This window comes from Pungitius pungitius, chromosome 5 (genome assembly GCF_949316345.1).
Source record: "Pungitius pungitius chromosome 5, fPunPun2.1, whole genome shotgun sequence".
Taxonomy (NCBI): Eukaryota; Metazoa; Chordata; class Actinopteri; order Perciformes; family Gasterosteidae; genus Pungitius; species Pungitius pungitius.
In genome coordinates, this window is record NC_084904.1 from 18,940,018 (window position 1) to 18,957,051 (window position 17,034).

The 17,034-nt window shown below is 46.1% G+C and overlaps 2 protein-coding genes across 2 annotated transcripts; both read left to right on the forward strand.

Annotated features, from left to right (window-relative positions):
• Positions 1–732: 732 nt before the first annotated feature.
• Positions 733–3,836, forward strand: snrnp27 (small nuclear ribonucleoprotein 27 (U4/U6.U5)). The gene is made up of 6 exons (XM_037483627.2): positions 733–907; positions 1,863–1,989; positions 2,134–2,237; positions 2,342–2,421; positions 3,082–3,146; positions 3,533–3,836. Exons 1-6 carry the CDS (start codon positions 871–873, stop codon positions 3,585–3,587), a joined length of 468 nt encoding a protein of 155 aa, XP_037339524.1. The 5' UTR covers positions 733–870; the 3' UTR covers positions 3,588–3,836.
• An 816-nt stretch (positions 3,837–4,652) lies between these two features.
• mxd1 (MAX dimerization protein 1) lies at positions 4,653–15,631 on the forward strand. The gene is made up of 6 exons (XM_037481785.2): positions 4,653–5,537; positions 6,214–6,313; positions 10,472–10,501; positions 12,434–12,548; positions 13,144–13,300; positions 13,629–15,631. Exons 1-6 carry the CDS (start codon positions 5,471–5,473, stop codon positions 13,823–13,825), a joined length of 666 nt encoding a protein of 221 aa, XP_037337682.1. The 5' UTR covers positions 4,653–5,470; the 3' UTR covers positions 13,826–15,631.
• The last annotated feature ends 1,403 nt before the right edge of the window (positions 15,632–17,034 follow it).

Below are 17,034 nucleotides of genomic sequence, written 5' to 3' on the forward strand. Positions count from 1 at the left end.
AAAGCTATCTGCCTATTGACGTTTTTACAGCGGGGAGGAACGAGGGAAAAGAAAGCGGGGAAAACATGCTGGCTCGCAACAAAACAGAATTCGCTATCAATGCCTCTATTACCCCAAACGACTTGTTGCTTGCCAATGCAGTGTGAAACACAGTAAAAGAAGATGCTAATGGTACTAAACATTCCAATTTCCTAATATTCTTTGAAATGTATGTGTGCAAAATACCTCTTAACAGTTGTAGTTTCTGTTTTAACCAGTAGCCGTTCTCAAAATGCTGATGTGTGATATTTGCTCATGGTTTTAATTAATTTTAATCTTAGAATATATAAGTGAGTGTTGCAAGGTTACCATGTATCAGTCATTAAAGATCAAGTTTGATTTCAAATCAACTGGACACCTAGTTTGTCTATTTTTTTAATACTCAAGTTCTTGAGGTTCCACTACATTGTACATTTTTCCAACTGATATACAATCTTTATTTATAAACCATAAAATATTCGTTTGTGTTAACAGATTTTGTATGAAGCACTAAGTACTATAGTAAATTCATAATATATGATGTTATTACGTCTACTATCATTAATTGTCGTTGAAGCACGGGATCAATAGAGGCCACACCACCGGGTGGCGCCAACGCATAGTGACGTCACCGTCGGATATAAAGCAGCGCCGGTGGTCATCCAGGCCGCCAGAGGGCGCGCATGTGTAGAAACCTCACCGGAAGTGCCCGACGTCACGTGATAACAGACGAGCCCTATTGTCGGAATCGGCCGTTAACGTTAGTCCAACAAATACACACATTTCTTGGTCTAAATTATTCAGTTTCTACGACTACCTCTACACTGATTTCATATTGTATTGATTGGTAAAATGGGAAGAAGCCGGAGTCGAACTCCTCCAAGACGAGGTAAGACTTGAAGTAAAAGTTATAATCAAGGTAACGTTAGCTTAACATAGCTAACGTTAACCTTAAACCTACGTATCACAATCTGGCTGAAGTCGCTCTCTTAACGCCTTTGTATCCCAATTTACACTGGAATGTAAATTGTGGACGATGTAAACAGCCAGTTTCTGTCCTGAATAACACAACACATTGAAATTCGACTTTTGTTTTAGTATCGTCGTCATCGCTTTTCTACGTCTTCATCTGTTGCACAGAAAGTTCTAACTTTCGATGTTTGCTCAACGCCTTGTAGCTTTGGAGCATTGACCAAGTCGGCAGTCATATTCGACCGGGTTTGGCTGGTCTCGTATGTAATTGATTTGTAACCGACGGGCAGAGTTTGAAGAGATGTGTGTTGTTGAAAATATGCTGGATATCATCATCTGCGGTCTGTACTTCAAAAACTGGTGGGGATGGTTTCGGGTTAACTCTTCCAGGATTGCTAACATTCATGTTAATCATTTGACCATGAAACCATTTGATGGTGTTAAGCACGAGGAGCAACGCTCTTTTACTGAAAACCGGTTGAACTGTACCTCGTGGAAAAGGGATTGCATACATTAAAGGAAAGCTGTGTGCTAATGTTTTCTTGGGACACTCTGTACTGAAATGTATCTTGAGAACACTGCTGTAGCTGTCATTTCAGCAATAATGTTTACACAAAGTTTTTAGGCAGTACGCTATTTAAAGCATGTATATTCTCTCTTAAATCAGCCCTATACAAATTATTCGCTTGTGTGATGGCAGATATTTGAATTAAGTCCTTGCGAAATGAAACTAGATACAAAACTGGACTGGTGGAACAATAGAGAATATCTTAAATTACTGTGAGAATATTAAGTGGGTGACAATATGCCTAGATGATGATAATAATGATAGTAACATAAATCAAATGATCTTGTTTCTTCTTTTCCTGCAGAGAGAAGGCGTTCCCGCTCAACTTCCCGGGACCGTGAGCGGAAAAGAAGGGAAAGGGAACGCTCTCGTTCTCGAGATCGTGAGCGGCGGCGAAGTCGCTCACGATCTCCTCACAGGAGACGTTCAAGGTGAGTTCAACACTTCCTCTTCCTTTTTGCCACAAGTACACAGAGCTGCAAGCTTAATTAGGTTAAGTTGCAGAAGCGTCTGCCCTCAGTTGTCATGGTAACCTTTCCTGCGGCAGTTTAACAGTATTTTTGTGCCCTCTGCAGGTCTCCCCCCCGACGTCATCGCTCCTCTTCCTCCCACTCTGACCGCCGCGACGATGAGCGCAAAGATTCTAAGGAAAAAACTGTGAAGCCCATTCAGATTTCTGGTATTATTATTACTAATATTATATCCCTCTTTACTAAATGTACATGGAGTGAAGGAGTAAATTTAACTTCTTGTGACATCAATGTTTTTGTCCAAATTTGACAGAGGAAGACATGGAGGGTAAAACAGAAGAGGAAATTGAGATGATGAAGCTGATGGGTTTTGGCTCCTTTGAAACCAGCAAGGTAAGCGCACAAGAATAATGTATGTCGTGCAGCCACAAGGAGGTGCAGTTTATATCATGTAAAGTCCATGGCTCAGTTGAAGATGGCATACTGTTGCTTTCATTCCTCGTTTGGTCGATGTAATGCATCACAGCTATGCTCTCAATTCCAACCAACACATGGTGAGTGCTTACATTGTCAGGGCAATAAACAATTCACCGCTTCGATAGCTCCTGATTATATAATTTTCACATTTCTCTTCACTGTGCTTTGACTTTAAACTGTAAACATGTGATATTTGAATATCATGAATGAAATATAATGAATAAATAAAAAATAAAAGTCCTTTGTTAATAAGAATTTAGAACAAAACTGGTGCACTCTTTTTAAGAGCATCAAAACCTCAAGTTATACACACCATTTCTCAGTTACCTTTAACTGTCAATACAGTTAGGAAGCTCCATGGTTTACAAACAGTATGACGCACATTGTATCTTCTTTTTTCATTCAATTCAGCCCTTCATTTCATCTGTATGAATATTATGAAAGCTTTAAGAATACTTCCCAATTATGCTCCAAAATATGTTTTATGGATAAAAGGAGCAGTGAAAGTTGAGCAATGACTACTACATTTTTTTCAATAATTAATATGTTGCTATCTACTTTGATATTTCCAAACAGGGGAGGAAAACTGATGGGTCGGTCAATGCATTTGCTATCAATGTGAGCATGAAGAGAAAATACAGGTACGTCAACAAAAATAGTTTGTTATTGCTAAGAACGTTTTTTTCTGCTTGTGCAGCATCGCAACAGCGTCCTTCATAGCCATAGCCAATTTTTAAGAGTTTCACAGGCCCTCATTTCTAATATATAAGTGTATAGTGATCATTTTAAAGTTTTTGTAAAAAGCCCACTTGTCTGTTAGGTTGCTGAGTTAAAGTGTCAACTTTTCACATCCCTCATGAGAGCCCCCTTCACATCATCCAATGTTATTGTAGCCAATCACCTCAGCAGGTGTTTCTATGCAGAGATCCAGGCTCTCCCATTGGTGCTCGGTGATGTCATCTTCAAGTGTTGCGAGGGTAACAATGATGTAATGTTTTCTTATATATATATATATTTTTTTTTTTAGGCAGTACATGAACAGAAAAGGTGGGTTCAACCGACCACTGGACTTCATTGCCTGAAAGCATTCACTAACTTTTGATAGCCGGCAAGCTGAGCTCCGTTCTGCCCTCCATCGTAGTGGATGGTATTTTGCTGTTTCATGTAATTTTGTGGTATGCAACATTTGTGTATATAGTTTTTTTTCTTCATTTTTTTCCCCCAGCAATACTCAGCTTTGTCAGAAAATAGACAGTAACATTGCATGCGGTGGCTCTGTGTTGTTTATGTGTGTGGAATTTTATCTGAAATAAAATGATTTCTAAAATGTGTTGCTGCAGTCCTGAATATTCATTTTGCATCTGCAATAAGATGTGGTAACATTCATATATCTACTTGCCAATGTCTTAACATCTAGATGATTACATGATAGCGATTGTAGCATTCTAAAGTAATTGATCAAAAAATGATCTTGGTTGTGCATCCTCCTTTGGCTTGCTGGTGTTCATCTTTGTGGTGGGCTTAATTGTATTTGGGGTTCTCTTCAAGTCTAACCTATCAACTGGTTTCTCATCCAATAATCGAATTTAGTCGTGGACGAGGGCCGTCTTCCCCCAGATTCCCCCCATGCCACGTTGTTTTAGTTGGATTCAAGGTATTTTTCCCTGCTATGAAATGGGCATAGGTTTCATTTTGAAGCAGCCTTTTACTGATGTTTTTCAGTGAGTTGCCCATATGCGCATGCGCGGCTACGTTCTTGGTGATTCGTGGAAACAAGAGACCAATAACAGGACAGCATGTGAATCTGGCCAATAGTTGAACACATCTAATGGCAAACAACACCACGGGAACCAACCGTAGCTATACACCGCGAAACAGCATGGCAGACCGGCCAATGGCTGGTAAGTTTATTGGATAGGAACCAATCACGGTGCGCGAATGTGTAAGCCAGAAACTGTCCATTTTGGCTCGCGCAGTGCATCCTCGCCCACGGCATCACGGGACCAAAATGGCGTATCCGGGGCTGTCAGTGGCATTCAGTGCCCGCCCCTCTCAGTGACTGGCAGCGTAATCGCCCAATAGGACCGGGCTTTCTTACGTCCGGTATCCAATCACATCGCTGCACACAGGCGCTTTGTGGTGAAGTACAGTAGTTTGCTGTCATCCAGATCAACAAGCCACTGTTTTAGCAGCGTTTCGATAAACACTCTCTGTTCCTCGGTTGATGTCAGTCGCTAGCTTTCTTTCCAGCAGGACGTTCTACGGGTGATCAGCGATAAGCCATCACGAAACTAGCCAGCCACATAGCCCCGATGACATCGCCCGTTCAACTTTAAGAACAACCAACGATAGCTCGATTTTTTTTCTACTATAATTTTCACGGTCTGTCAAGACTGTGACATCCAAACAGCCAACGTCATTTTTTTCTCCGTATGGCTGATTCTGTCAAATAAACAACCGAGCTAGCAAGACCGTTTCGTCGTTAATTGTACAACTTGTCTCGATCGCTGACGTTAGCCAAGTTGTTTTTTTTCTTCCTTTTTTTAAACAGAGCAATACTGTTGTTGTTGTTTTTTTATCAAGCGACCCCTTTCTTCACCAGCCGTGTCGTCAAAACGTTCATTTTCAGTGAACAATTAGCTTAAAAACGACGCCAAAGCAAGCTGTTGGAGTAGTGCTAGCCTCAGCTAACTCCAAACCCTTAGCGTTACCTGAACCATTTTTTTTAAAAACAATCATACAGGAGGAGGCTAGTTCGTCCGCGAGCTGATTGTTGCCCGTTTTACGGACATTTAACTTTGAAATAGCCCGTTTGATACACTGCAGGAGTTACCCGTTAACGGTCGCTTCCACCTTTTTTTTAAGTTAAAAAACAACTGTCAGAACTGCAAGCTTACTGAGAAGGAGATCAGTGGGTATAGAATCCTTCATCGGATTTATTATAATAACAGTATTATTGTTGAAAATGGCGGCGATCGGAATGGTGCAGATGTTGATCGAAGCAGCCGAGTACCTTGAGCGCAGGGAACGAGGTAAAGTGTGTTGTTTTCTACGGCCTGTTTTTTTTTCTCTTTTTTTTTTTTTTTTCAAAATTGTGATCGGATTACTTCCCCCTAAATCACGATGATTAATGCACTTGCCGTTTTAAGCTACTTAAAATGTTGCAGCTGCCCTTTAATTTGAAGTAATCGAGTAACGTTATCGAATTTAGGCAACAGCAGAAAGCATCGCCTCACATTACCCCAAATATATGCTCATAAGTATTCATTTGGGAATAATATGCTACTGTGCAAAATATGTGTGCATTTAACCCTCTCTGATAACGCATACAAGAACACATCGCATATGTGGCCGATGCAGTCAGATGTGCAGGGAGACTTTGTTTTCATCGAGGCCCCTCCTTTCCCTCTGTTGTGGTTTGCTAGTGGGGTTTATTACAGTTCAAGATGACATCATTGTCCAGGCTGGGGGGGGGGGGGTGAAAAAAAACGCTGTATAAAAAGATACTGCATGGACTCCATCCATCGCGTGCCTGCACTCAAGCACATACACGTTGCTACTGAATTCCATAAGACTCAGGATCACACGTGGCATGTTCTGCAGCCGTTCTATTTTGGCTTCTTTTCCCTGTGGGTGTGTGTTTTGTATTGGCAGATATCTGGACACGTGACCACTGTGTTGTTTGTTTGTTTCCTTGCCCGCTTGCAGAAGCCGAACATGGCTATGCCTCCATGCCCCCCTTTACCAGCAGCCAAGAGAGGGAAAGCTTGAAAAGGAAAAGCAAAAGCAAGAAAAACACTAGTAGCAGGTAAGGGCACATCAGCTCCTTGCATCCAGAACGTATACACTGTATAATTGTTCCATTCTGCCACAAAGCACTCATAATACCCCCATTCCTGTGTGTTCCCACTGAGTGCAGCAACGTTAATCTTTTAAAAAAAAAATGGTTTTACAATAATAAAAAGAAGACAGAATTATAAATTAGGATTTTTTATATAATTTTTCTATTTTTCTTCAATGCTGAAATGGTCCATATTTCAAACGGCATTAATATGAAATTCAACTCTCTACCGGTTTAATTTGTGCCTGGCGCTCCATAAAAAGGCATCCGATAACAGAAGACGTGGCTGCATGTGCGAGTGTGTTGGGTCAAGGCCCCCGGCCACCCCTCGTCTTCTTCAAAGCGCGTGAATGACAGCAGCAAACATCAGTCCGCCTTAAAGCGAGTGGCCACTGTGAGGCAAACTGGGTCAGTGACGGCAGAAGACATTTCACTGCCCCGACAGCTCCAGTCAATATACACTGCTGCACACACATAAGAGTTCTATAAGTCAATGGTATGGGGACAGATTTATGTTGCATCCACATCCCAGAAATCAATGGCCGTGCTGTGATTAAATTGCATTTTGGGCTTCGTGCAAGTGCGAGCGTTTGTTTTTAGTGGACAGGATGAAGAAGCTTCATCATCAAGGCAGCTCTAGCGGGACCATAGCCCATGAGAATTCGTACCTTGCATTTATGTGCATATTCACAACGATTAACCAGCTAATTGACCAACTCTTTTGAAGCGAAACATTGTCCTGTTAATAGTGCGAAGCAGCAATGATGATAATGATGATGATGAGGAAAAAACCTGCTCCGTTAGTTTCAAGTCTTATTTAATACATCATGATGTACATGTATTTAGTAAGTCATGTTCCATAAAGAGTGCAGTAGACAACAGAGCAGGCAGCGCCTGAGGGAGTGGCTACTTTGTCAGAAGCAGGTCACTACCAAGGCGTTTCCCGTGTTCTGGTGTTACGACTTAAAGTGTTATACGTATACATCATTCAATGTGTATCCGGCGGCAACAGCTGCAACCTTCTGAAACGGAAGCTCTTGCTTTTGAGGATATCCACGTCCTAGTGGTCAGGTGTGTAGAGGTGAGATAGTGCTCAGCATTTGAACTTCTCTTTCAGCCTTTTGTGTCTTTTATGAATGTCATGAATGTCCTCGACGAGTCCCAAAAGCGCTCCCGAACCATCACGCCGTGCCTTTGTCACAGAGGCGTCGCCCACCCCGACGCTGTTGGATGACACTTTGCATGCCAGAAGAGCTTGTTGACTTAAGTGTCCTCTGGATGGTTGAAGTATCCAAAGTACATAGCACATGATGAAAAGCATGCAAGTTGTAAACGGCTTCCCCTCTTAACACCATGTACGTGGTCATTTACATTACAAGTAGACATGCTATGCTTTGTTTGGCCCAACTTTCGCAAAAAAGATATAAACACTCCTGTATGAAACGCAGCGAGTCATCGCATAGGAGAAGCTGTAACAGAGACCGCTAAATGGAAAATCATTTTATCATTAAATAATTCTGTTGGTCATTTGGAGAGATCTGCATTTCAATGTATACATACATGCAACACTCCTCTTTTAAAATGAACACGTGCTTATTGTAATTTTCGGTCTAGCCTGTTGGTCTGGATTTTAGCCGTTAAGCTTGACTTCCTCCATGGAGTGCAGCAGGAATAAAACACAAAACCTGTTAATGAGTCATCTTTTTGGCCCTTTTGCGATTCCTCTCCACACGGTTGGTGATTTTGGTTCGATGCCTAAAACAATGGGAGTGGGTCCTACAACACAACGAATCACTAAATGCACTACTTGAGCATTGAAGCTTTTACTCGTATTCTAAAAAAGGCGATGTCTAACAAACTGTAGCGACCGACCCGCCTACATCATGGCGTCGGCGACATGAAGTCATGCTTTGTGATGACAATTGTTCACCACGGAGCTTTATTTTCTACATAATCCAAAAATCCCCTCCGGCTTTTTCCTCCCGAGGGAACTAGGGCGCAGTGAACTTCCTGGTCGGCCCGCAAGAATGCCTCGCCTCTGCTGCTCCGCGGCGGCGGCGACCGACCGGTAGAGCACGGCCGCGAACACACCTGCTTCCTCCCCAGAACGCGTCCCAGCGGGCTTTCGTGGTCCGGTGCGTTGAGTCGCGGCCCGTGGAGAATGTCTGTGACCGGCTCCGTGCGTGACGAGCCGCCGCGGCCTCCTCCTCACGCCGCTACGGCCTTCTTACGCCATTTGATTTCCGTGCGACGGCGCGTTTGTGTTAAGACGCTCCCTCGTGAGCTTGGATTATTTAACGTGAACATTTATAAGCAGACCAGCACTACGGCTGAATGAATTTGCCTCTTCGGGGGGGGGGGCATTTCTGACAGAACGCCATTTGATAAGGCACGATGAGTTATTTCGTCGCTGTTGAGCCTGGATGAAATGCAGGCCAGGCAGTCATGTGTGTAGTCATGTATGTATGTATGTATGTATGTATGTGCAAAGCCACTCAACCCCGGCGAGAATCCACCTCCTCCACTTTCTGTGTAACCATGGCGTGGCTTTGTGAGCAGTGGGGGAGGGGAGCCACTGTGGCTCTGACATGTATGTGTGTATGTGCATCACTAGTGGTGACTCCCCACGCACCATCCCCCGCATCTCTCGCTCCCGCTTGTGTTTTTTTTTCTCTCTTCTCACCTCCTCCATCCTCCTCTCCATCCTCCTCTCTTTCCTGCTCTGTTCTCCCTTCCAGCTCCTCCATTACACAGGTCCTCCCCCACCCTGCACACGCAGCCCTGTGCAGCCACGGTGCACTGTGATCCTGCCTATGTAGAGCAGGCACATTGAGTCGGGCGAGGCCCGCAGGAGTGAAAACCCGTTTGTAGTAGGTCCATAGGTGGAGGAACGGTGGTGTTTGACCCGATCGTCCTCAAAGAGGCTCCACAGCTCGTTTACTAAGACCGTGTCCAGGGGTTTGAGATAAAATGACGACGCTGTGCGTGGAGTTCATCGTTGGGACAGTCGGTCATTTTTTTGACATCGCCCTAACCACCCGGTACCCAGGGACACCACCCGGCTTTGTCACACTCCGGTCACACAGCAGCTGTGATTTAAGCTGCCAGGAGGACTTCCACAAGGTTTTAAGAGTTGTTAACCCCCACTAAAGGAAATTCCATACAAACTTTGATCTTATCAATCCTGTCGGCGATATCAACTCTACACTGACGTGGAAGCCCCCCCCCCCCGCCCCCCCGACCCTGAAATGTAGCTGGAATAAGGGGGATCAGTTCCCTGTTATGTCACCGGCGGCTGTCTGCCCTGCACAGGAATGCACACCGGCGTGAGGGAGGGGGGGAGGGCCCCCCCAGAGTGAGATCCAGAGCACCCGGAGCTGAAACAAGATGACACCCCCCCGCAGCCCACACACACACACACACACACAGACACGACACCCACCGCCGTTCGGCATTGTAAGAGGTCATTTCTAAGCTTAGTCCCTGACAGTAGGTTGTCAAACATGGAGAGGTGAGGGGTGTGCGAGTGTCCTCTGCGGGTCTCGGGCCGTGTCACGAGGGACAGCGTCGAGCTGGAGGTGCAGACGGGCTATTTTTGGGGACCAGGAGGGGTCAGGTGGAGGTTGATGAGGGTTCAGGAATGCAGAGGGGATCTTTTCTTTTTCCAGGAGCAGCTCTGTTGTTCGTTTTGGTTTTTTTTTGTCAGACAACTGCAATGCAGAAGTCACGCTGCCCGCTTACCTCCAGCTATGTCCCCCCCCCCCCCCCCCCCCGGTCTCAGTGCTCCATGCGCCGTGGATAATCAGGCGATTTGAAAAGGGCAGAGTCCCTCGCTTGTGTTTTCTAGTTACTGTTACTATGTTTCCCCGTGGCCTCGCCGTCACGTGTTTGAAGCGTGGCCCTCAGAAAAGCACAAGGATCCTCCATAGAAAAAGCCTCTCAGCCGTGTTTTTCTTCGAATTGATGAGTTTCTCAGCCGTAGTGACTGCTCATAAACTCCCACGCAGCCCTTTTGTGCCTCTCTCAGTCCCCCGGCAGCGAGGCCTTGGTGCTGTATGATGGAACCGTAGCCTGTTTAAAGCAGTAGTCGTGTGTGGTGTCTCATGTGTGTTTCTGTCTCCGCAGGTCTACGCACAATGAAATGGAAAAGAACAGGTGTGTAAAAAATGCTCTCCTCTGTGTGTGTTTGTACGTGTTTGTTGATTGTTGCTTTTTACCCAGAATCACAATTAAGACGATACATTATTTTAATTTGAGTAGTTAAAAAGAACAAAGGAATGGATATTAATAATGATGGGGGGGGGGGGTCTACGTTTTATTGGTCCAATACTTGAATGACATTCCCATCAGCCTCGGCTGTAGCTGTGTTCATTGCTAATGAGCATATGTTAGCATGTGAAACTCTGCATGTAAACATTGACACTGTAAGTAAATGCTGATGTTTTCGATAAGGCCACAGCTGTTATAAAAGGCTGTGTACAATAAAACTCAGTTTCTCAGGCAGACGTTTTAGACATGTGATCCATTCATTCAGTTAGGAAGTCGCCGTCGGCCTCCATCTTGCTGCCTGTGCAAGTCGATCCAAACCAGCAGCCCAGTAGAGCGGCTGAATAATACATGTCACCGAGGCCTGTGCATTGGACTTGGCCCCCCGTGTGTGTGCATGTGTGTTTGTGTGTGTGTGTGTGCGTGAGTGTGTCCAGAGATGCCTCAAAATGACCACCGTAGCCTATTGCACTTGAGAACATTGAAAGCCTTCAGCCAGCTTGTCCCACCAGTAGCGTGAGGACAGAACGCCGTCATATGCAGTAAATTACCTCATGCCTGATGAGAGCAACGAGAAATTTGCACATTGTTTGTTTAATGGACATTTCCCCGACTATGTTGGAACAACACAGGAGCGAGGGCATTTCCATGTTATGTAAGGTTAGTTTTCGTGCCCTTTGGACTAAGCCAGCTGGGAAACGGGCCCTTGCTTTCAACAGCTGAGACGTGTTCTTTGAAACGGACCGGCCCTTTTCCCAATGAGCTGCTCGACAACTAGAGCGATTTATTTTGCCGCGCAAAAAAAATTAAAAATAAACTGCAGCGTTGATCGCTGGTCAGCTGCCAAAATCGGTCTTTCCCTGTTTGCATGTGTGCGGTTTTGAGCGTGCGCGCATTCGGGGGGGGCCGTGGCGCTTGCATCCGGATCACTCGCAGCGAGCCGATGAACATCGTTGAGCCCGCCGTCATTCGCCAAAAATACAGTTTTTTTTGATCTTGGGGAGAGTGTGACGCACGCACACGCCCACACTCTCTCTGACACACACACACACACACACACACACACGGGCAGAGGGACACTTACACACTGGAGCTGGAAGTGTGTGTTGCGTAACAGCGGGTCGAGTGGACAGTAGCAGCAGACGGGGCCGCCAGCTTGGAGCGGCTGTGAGCTGTGTGCCGGGGGCTGCTGGCATCGACATGGAGTTCAGATCTGTCCGCCTTTTGGATTCCAGCACACTTTAGTTCTTGGATGTGAGGATTCGCACACTGTTCCTCAAACAAAAACATGGGAGAAATTTGTTTTCCATCTATCCATCCAAAAAAAAAATGTCTTATTGGGCAGCGAACTTCTCATTAATAAATCTTCAAATATCCAACAATAGATGCACTTCATTCCATCTCTATCACAACGTTTTTATTCTATTTTATCCAGGCACATTGTGTTATTGTTGCTTCAGGTTTTAGAGGTTTAGCTTCTTTTTTTAAGATTTTTTTCTATAGGCCCTATACCAGTCTAAAGCCATGCTAGCCGTCCTGTGAGGTTCTACTGAGGCACTTGGTGCTTTGTGTTAAACGCCCAGATCGGCATGGTAACGTGGTCACAACGACTGCGTTCACCAATCAGCCGCCTGCTGATATTTTCTGATCAGCACTAAACTCAAATTGCAGCTGAAGCTGCTGACGATGTCAAAGCAGGAATTTGGGAAAAACGTCATGTTTTAACTGATGATGGCACTTAATAAAAAGTGAATGACTCACCAGAGGTAAGGTTCATCATGTTTGACTGTTTCTCTCTCTCTCTCTCTCTTGTGTTTTCAGACGGGCAAATCTAAGGCTGTGTTTAGAGCGCTTGAAGTCCCTCGTTCCTTTGGGACCCGACGCTAACCGGCACACCACCCTCAGCCTGCTGATGAAGGCCAGAGATCACATCAAGGTGCGTGCTCCTATTTGCGTGTTTGGTTCCCACGTAATCAACGCAAGGAGGCAAAGCAGGTTTAGCTGCGTAGCGCGTGTCAATGCGACTCTGAAGAAGTTTTAAAAAAAAGACCCAGGTGAGAGGAACATATGGCATGAAAATCTAATGTGATTAATTGCTAAATTATTAATAATTAATTACAAAACAAGAAGCCTTTTCAACATCCGTACTCGACCGTCTCGAACGGAGCAATGAACTTGTAATCTCAGTTCAGTGACGGGGTCAAAATCCAAGCCGCGAGTCATCAAGATAAGACCCAAGAAGATTCAGACTGTACCTCGACCTCGAAAACACTCACAAATTGTAGCACTTAAATTGTACTTATAATGGCTCTTATCTATAACACGTTGTAATTGCTGTGGATAAAAGCGTCGGCTAAATGACACGTAATGTAATGTAAAAGATACATTTCCGTTTGTTTGGGGGACTGAAATGTCTTTGATAAGTTACTGAGGGAACAGGCAGAACACACACAGAGCACAGATCTCTGACATTTTCTCCATGTGTGTGTTCCCCCCCCCCCCCCCCCCCCCCCCCCGGCCCCCCCCTGCAGAGGTTGGAGGAGAGCGACAGGAGAGCTCAGCACACTGTGGAGCAACTGCAGCGTGAGCGGAGGCACCTGAGGAGGCGCCTGGAGCAGCTCGGGGTGGAGAGGACCCGCATGGACAGCACCGGCTCCAACGCGTCAGACAAGTCTGACTCCGACCAAGGTACGTGCACGCGATGCGCTCACCACCCGCCGCCACATTTAGGGCGGTCCAGAAGAGAGCGTTTTACATTTGAAATGCTTGACAAAGTGATCCACTGTGGTCTACCACGTGGGCGTCAAAGAACAATGAAAGTCAGTGTAAGGCATTGTCATATTCCCTTAAATATAAAAAAAAACATAGGAAACAAAACAAAACATCAACACACGGATTGTTGAGTTTTTTTTAATTAGCCGCGCAGCAGTTCGCCCCGTAAAGCTTCTCGAAACACCGCGCCGAACGCTCTCGTCTCGTTCAGACCCATCCCAACGCCTCCCTCTTGCTCCCACAGAGGACCTGGACGTTGACGTGGAGGGGACGGACTACCTGCTGGGCGACCTGGAGTGGAGCACCAGCAGCGTGAGCGACTCCGGGGACGAGCGGGGCAGCCTGCGCAGCGGCTGCAGCGACGAGGGCTACTCCAGCGCCAGCCTGCTGCTGCTGCAGGACACTCAGGAGAGGGCCAAGCAGAGCGGCTGCAGCCTATAGACGGCGCCACGACTCCAGCTTCTCCCCCCTCCGCCAATCCCATCACTCCTTAAATCCCCTCCTCCCCCCACTCCCCTCGCCCCTCACTCTCCATATATACAACGACTGACCGAGTCTGGGGCCTCTCGGGGGGCCCTCTGTGGACTTACTGTTCCCACGATGACTTCCTCGAAGGCCGCATCCAGCCCATCATCATCATCATCATCATCATCGGCGGTCAGTCTTCAGGGTATCCCCCGTTCTGTCCTGCACCAATCAAACGAGTGGGATTTTAAAGACACTCCATCTCTCCATCCGTCGGAAACGCAACTTTCAGCCAGAGAATGTTACCACACAATGTCCCACTGCCTCTTTTTCTATGCCTCAAGAGCCATGGGAAGCACTTATGAGATTTCACCCCAGCTTCACACATACGTAGTCACACACACACACACACACACACACACACACACCCTTCCATTGCCCCAGCGAGACAGAGTCCTCCCAAAGGTGTAACACTGACCCGGGGGCTTGTTTTTATGCCCCAGTCACCAATCAACCACCTGTGCATGCTGTTGTGCACTTTTAATTGCTTTTAACTATAATTGTTTGTTTTTTTTCTTCTACTTTTAAGAAATGTCTGAAAATCGTAAACGACCCCCCCCCCCCCCCCCCCTCCCCACCCCCCACTACTACTACAGCTGTTACAGGATGAAGTGAGTGTTTTTAAAAACGTGGTCTGCTGTGCTGTAGGGACGGTAACGTGTAACAGTGTGTTGTGCTGAGCTGTTTAGGGCCGACAGCAATACGTCCCCTTGGTGTAACTACTCCGTCCTTTTTTTTTCTGTCCGCGCCTGCCATTCGGCATTTGGGGTACAAAGTAACACGCAAAAAAAAAAAAACACAAAAAAACACAAATGTGTGCAGCATGAGATTGTGAGCGGGCGGTGGGGAGGTTTCAGGGGCGGGTTTCGGTGTTTTCTGCCTCTCTCTGACGACGGTGGCGTTTTTTTACAGCATCCTTTTATCGTAAATGTGTGTCTGTCACGTCTGAGCCTGGCGGTCACGAGCCAGTCGGGTGGGGGGGGAGACGGGAGGGGGAGACGGGGGGGGGGGCGACTTTTCAACCACCAGCCTCCCCTTCGGGCTGAACGCCGGCACACCTTGGCACGTGCTGGGGTATATTTCTCGTGCGCTGCTTCACCTCTGCCCCCCCCCCCCCCCGCCCCCCCCCTACCCCGTTCACCAGGTATTAATAGGAAGGGACGAGCAGATCTACTGAAAGCAGTCGAGAGACTGGAGCACATTCCATTGGAGGGAGAGAGAGGGACGGCAGGTGAGACTCACAGCATTATTCTCAGACTTTATTTATAAAGGGTGGTCTTCAGCCTTCGCCACACACACACACACACACGGATAAAGAGCACTAAAATGTTAAAAGCTACAGATTATCCCTCCTTTGCCTTGCCCGCATAGCTATTTATTGTCTCTGCGAAAAGAAAAAAAATGTTCATGTAAATAGTTTACAGAAAGATCTCTATGTCTATCAACAAATGTATTTATTAGATATGCTAAATATATAGATGAATAGAATATATTTAATTAGTCCTAGCTTCTGGTCTTCTGGTGCGTTTTCTTGGGGGAGTTGCTGATGTGTAGTTTGTTTGCACAGCCTCGTCCGACCCATACAGTGTGTAGACATGTCCCTTGTGCCTCGAGGCTTCTGTGTCCAAAATGAAATGTTTTCTCTGTGGTTGATCCTCATTTTTAGCTTTCAAAGCCATCTCGCCCTTTGGTGCGGGAATAAAAAGGACAAAAAAAAAAAAATCGAAATAATTTATTATAAACAACAACAAAAAAAGTATAAAAGCGCGAGGAGCCGGTGGGATGAGCGGCGGCTACGATTCCTCCGCCGAAGCTGCGTCGCCGCTCCGCCTCGTGAGAGCGCAGCGCTTCGTTTGTTCAGCAGCTTCTCGAATGTACGTGACCTCACCCCCCCGCCCCCCCCCCGGCAGTGTGGCAGCACAGGGCCACCGCTCGCAAAGCTCAGTTAAAGCATGAAGAGGAATCACAAAATATAGGTCTAGGAATGTTTAGTGTTTGGTTGTGAAATGCTGCTTTTTTTTTTTTTTCCTTTTTCTTCTTCTTCTTCTTTTTCCAAGGCGCTGTGTAGCCACGTCATAAAAGGGAGACTGACTAAAGGGGGACATGTAATGGAAACAAGGTGCGATGAGCAGTTCTGTTCACTGAAATGCCAACAGTCGGTGTGTGCATGTGTATACAGTGTGTGTGTGTGTGTGTGTGTGTGTGTGTGTGTGTGTGTGTGTGTGTGTGTGTGTGTGTGTGTGTGTGTGTGTGTGTGTGTGTGTTTCGTCACTGTCTTCAGAGAGAAATGTTGGGGTGGTGGAGGGTGGGTGAAATGAATTGTATGGCTAAATTTCTGTTCTGGTTCCTTTGTTCATTTGTTTACTAGTTAAATGCAACAAAAAAAAAACACTTCATGTATGAACCTCAGCATTGACGTCTGTCTCTGAGAGAAAACCGCTTTCTCCTTCTTTTTTTTTTTTCTTCCCATCCATGGCCTGTTGTCTGTCTTCCATAAGTGTGTGTGTGTGTGTGTGTGTGTGTGTGTGTGTGTGTGTGTGTGTGTGTGTGTGTGTGTGTGTGTGTGTGTGTGTGTGTGTGTGTGTGTGTGTGTGTGTGTGTGTGTGTGTGTGTGTGTGAGTGTGTGAGAGAGAGAGACTCCCACTCGCTGCGTTTGTGTCCCCCCCGGTGCAGCGAGGCAGGTGTGTGTGTGTGTGTGGAGGGAGAGGAAGGGTTGGGGTGTATGTGAATGATCCCCCCCCCCCGGTGCTCTCGGCGTCTGCCTTAAAGAAGCAGGCGTGGAATCTCTCAAAGAACACGACTACAGACCAGTCGTTTTAAGCTACACGTTTCAGCTTCAGGGGCAACATGTGTTCACTTGTTTGTATGTTTGATTTTTGCACATTTTGACCCTGCATACAAAGTGGCTGCTAATGCCTTAAAAACAGACACGACCTACCGGAAGTATGTGATATGTAATGAGTAAGCATGATGTATCACACAAGGGCCATTCCTTTTCAGGCGTGGTGCTTTCATGCGTTACACAACACACACAGACACACACACACACAGACACACACACACCCCGTCATAGCTCCATGAACATCGTCGCTCCCTTTCTCCTCAGAAAGATCAAATGTATGTTT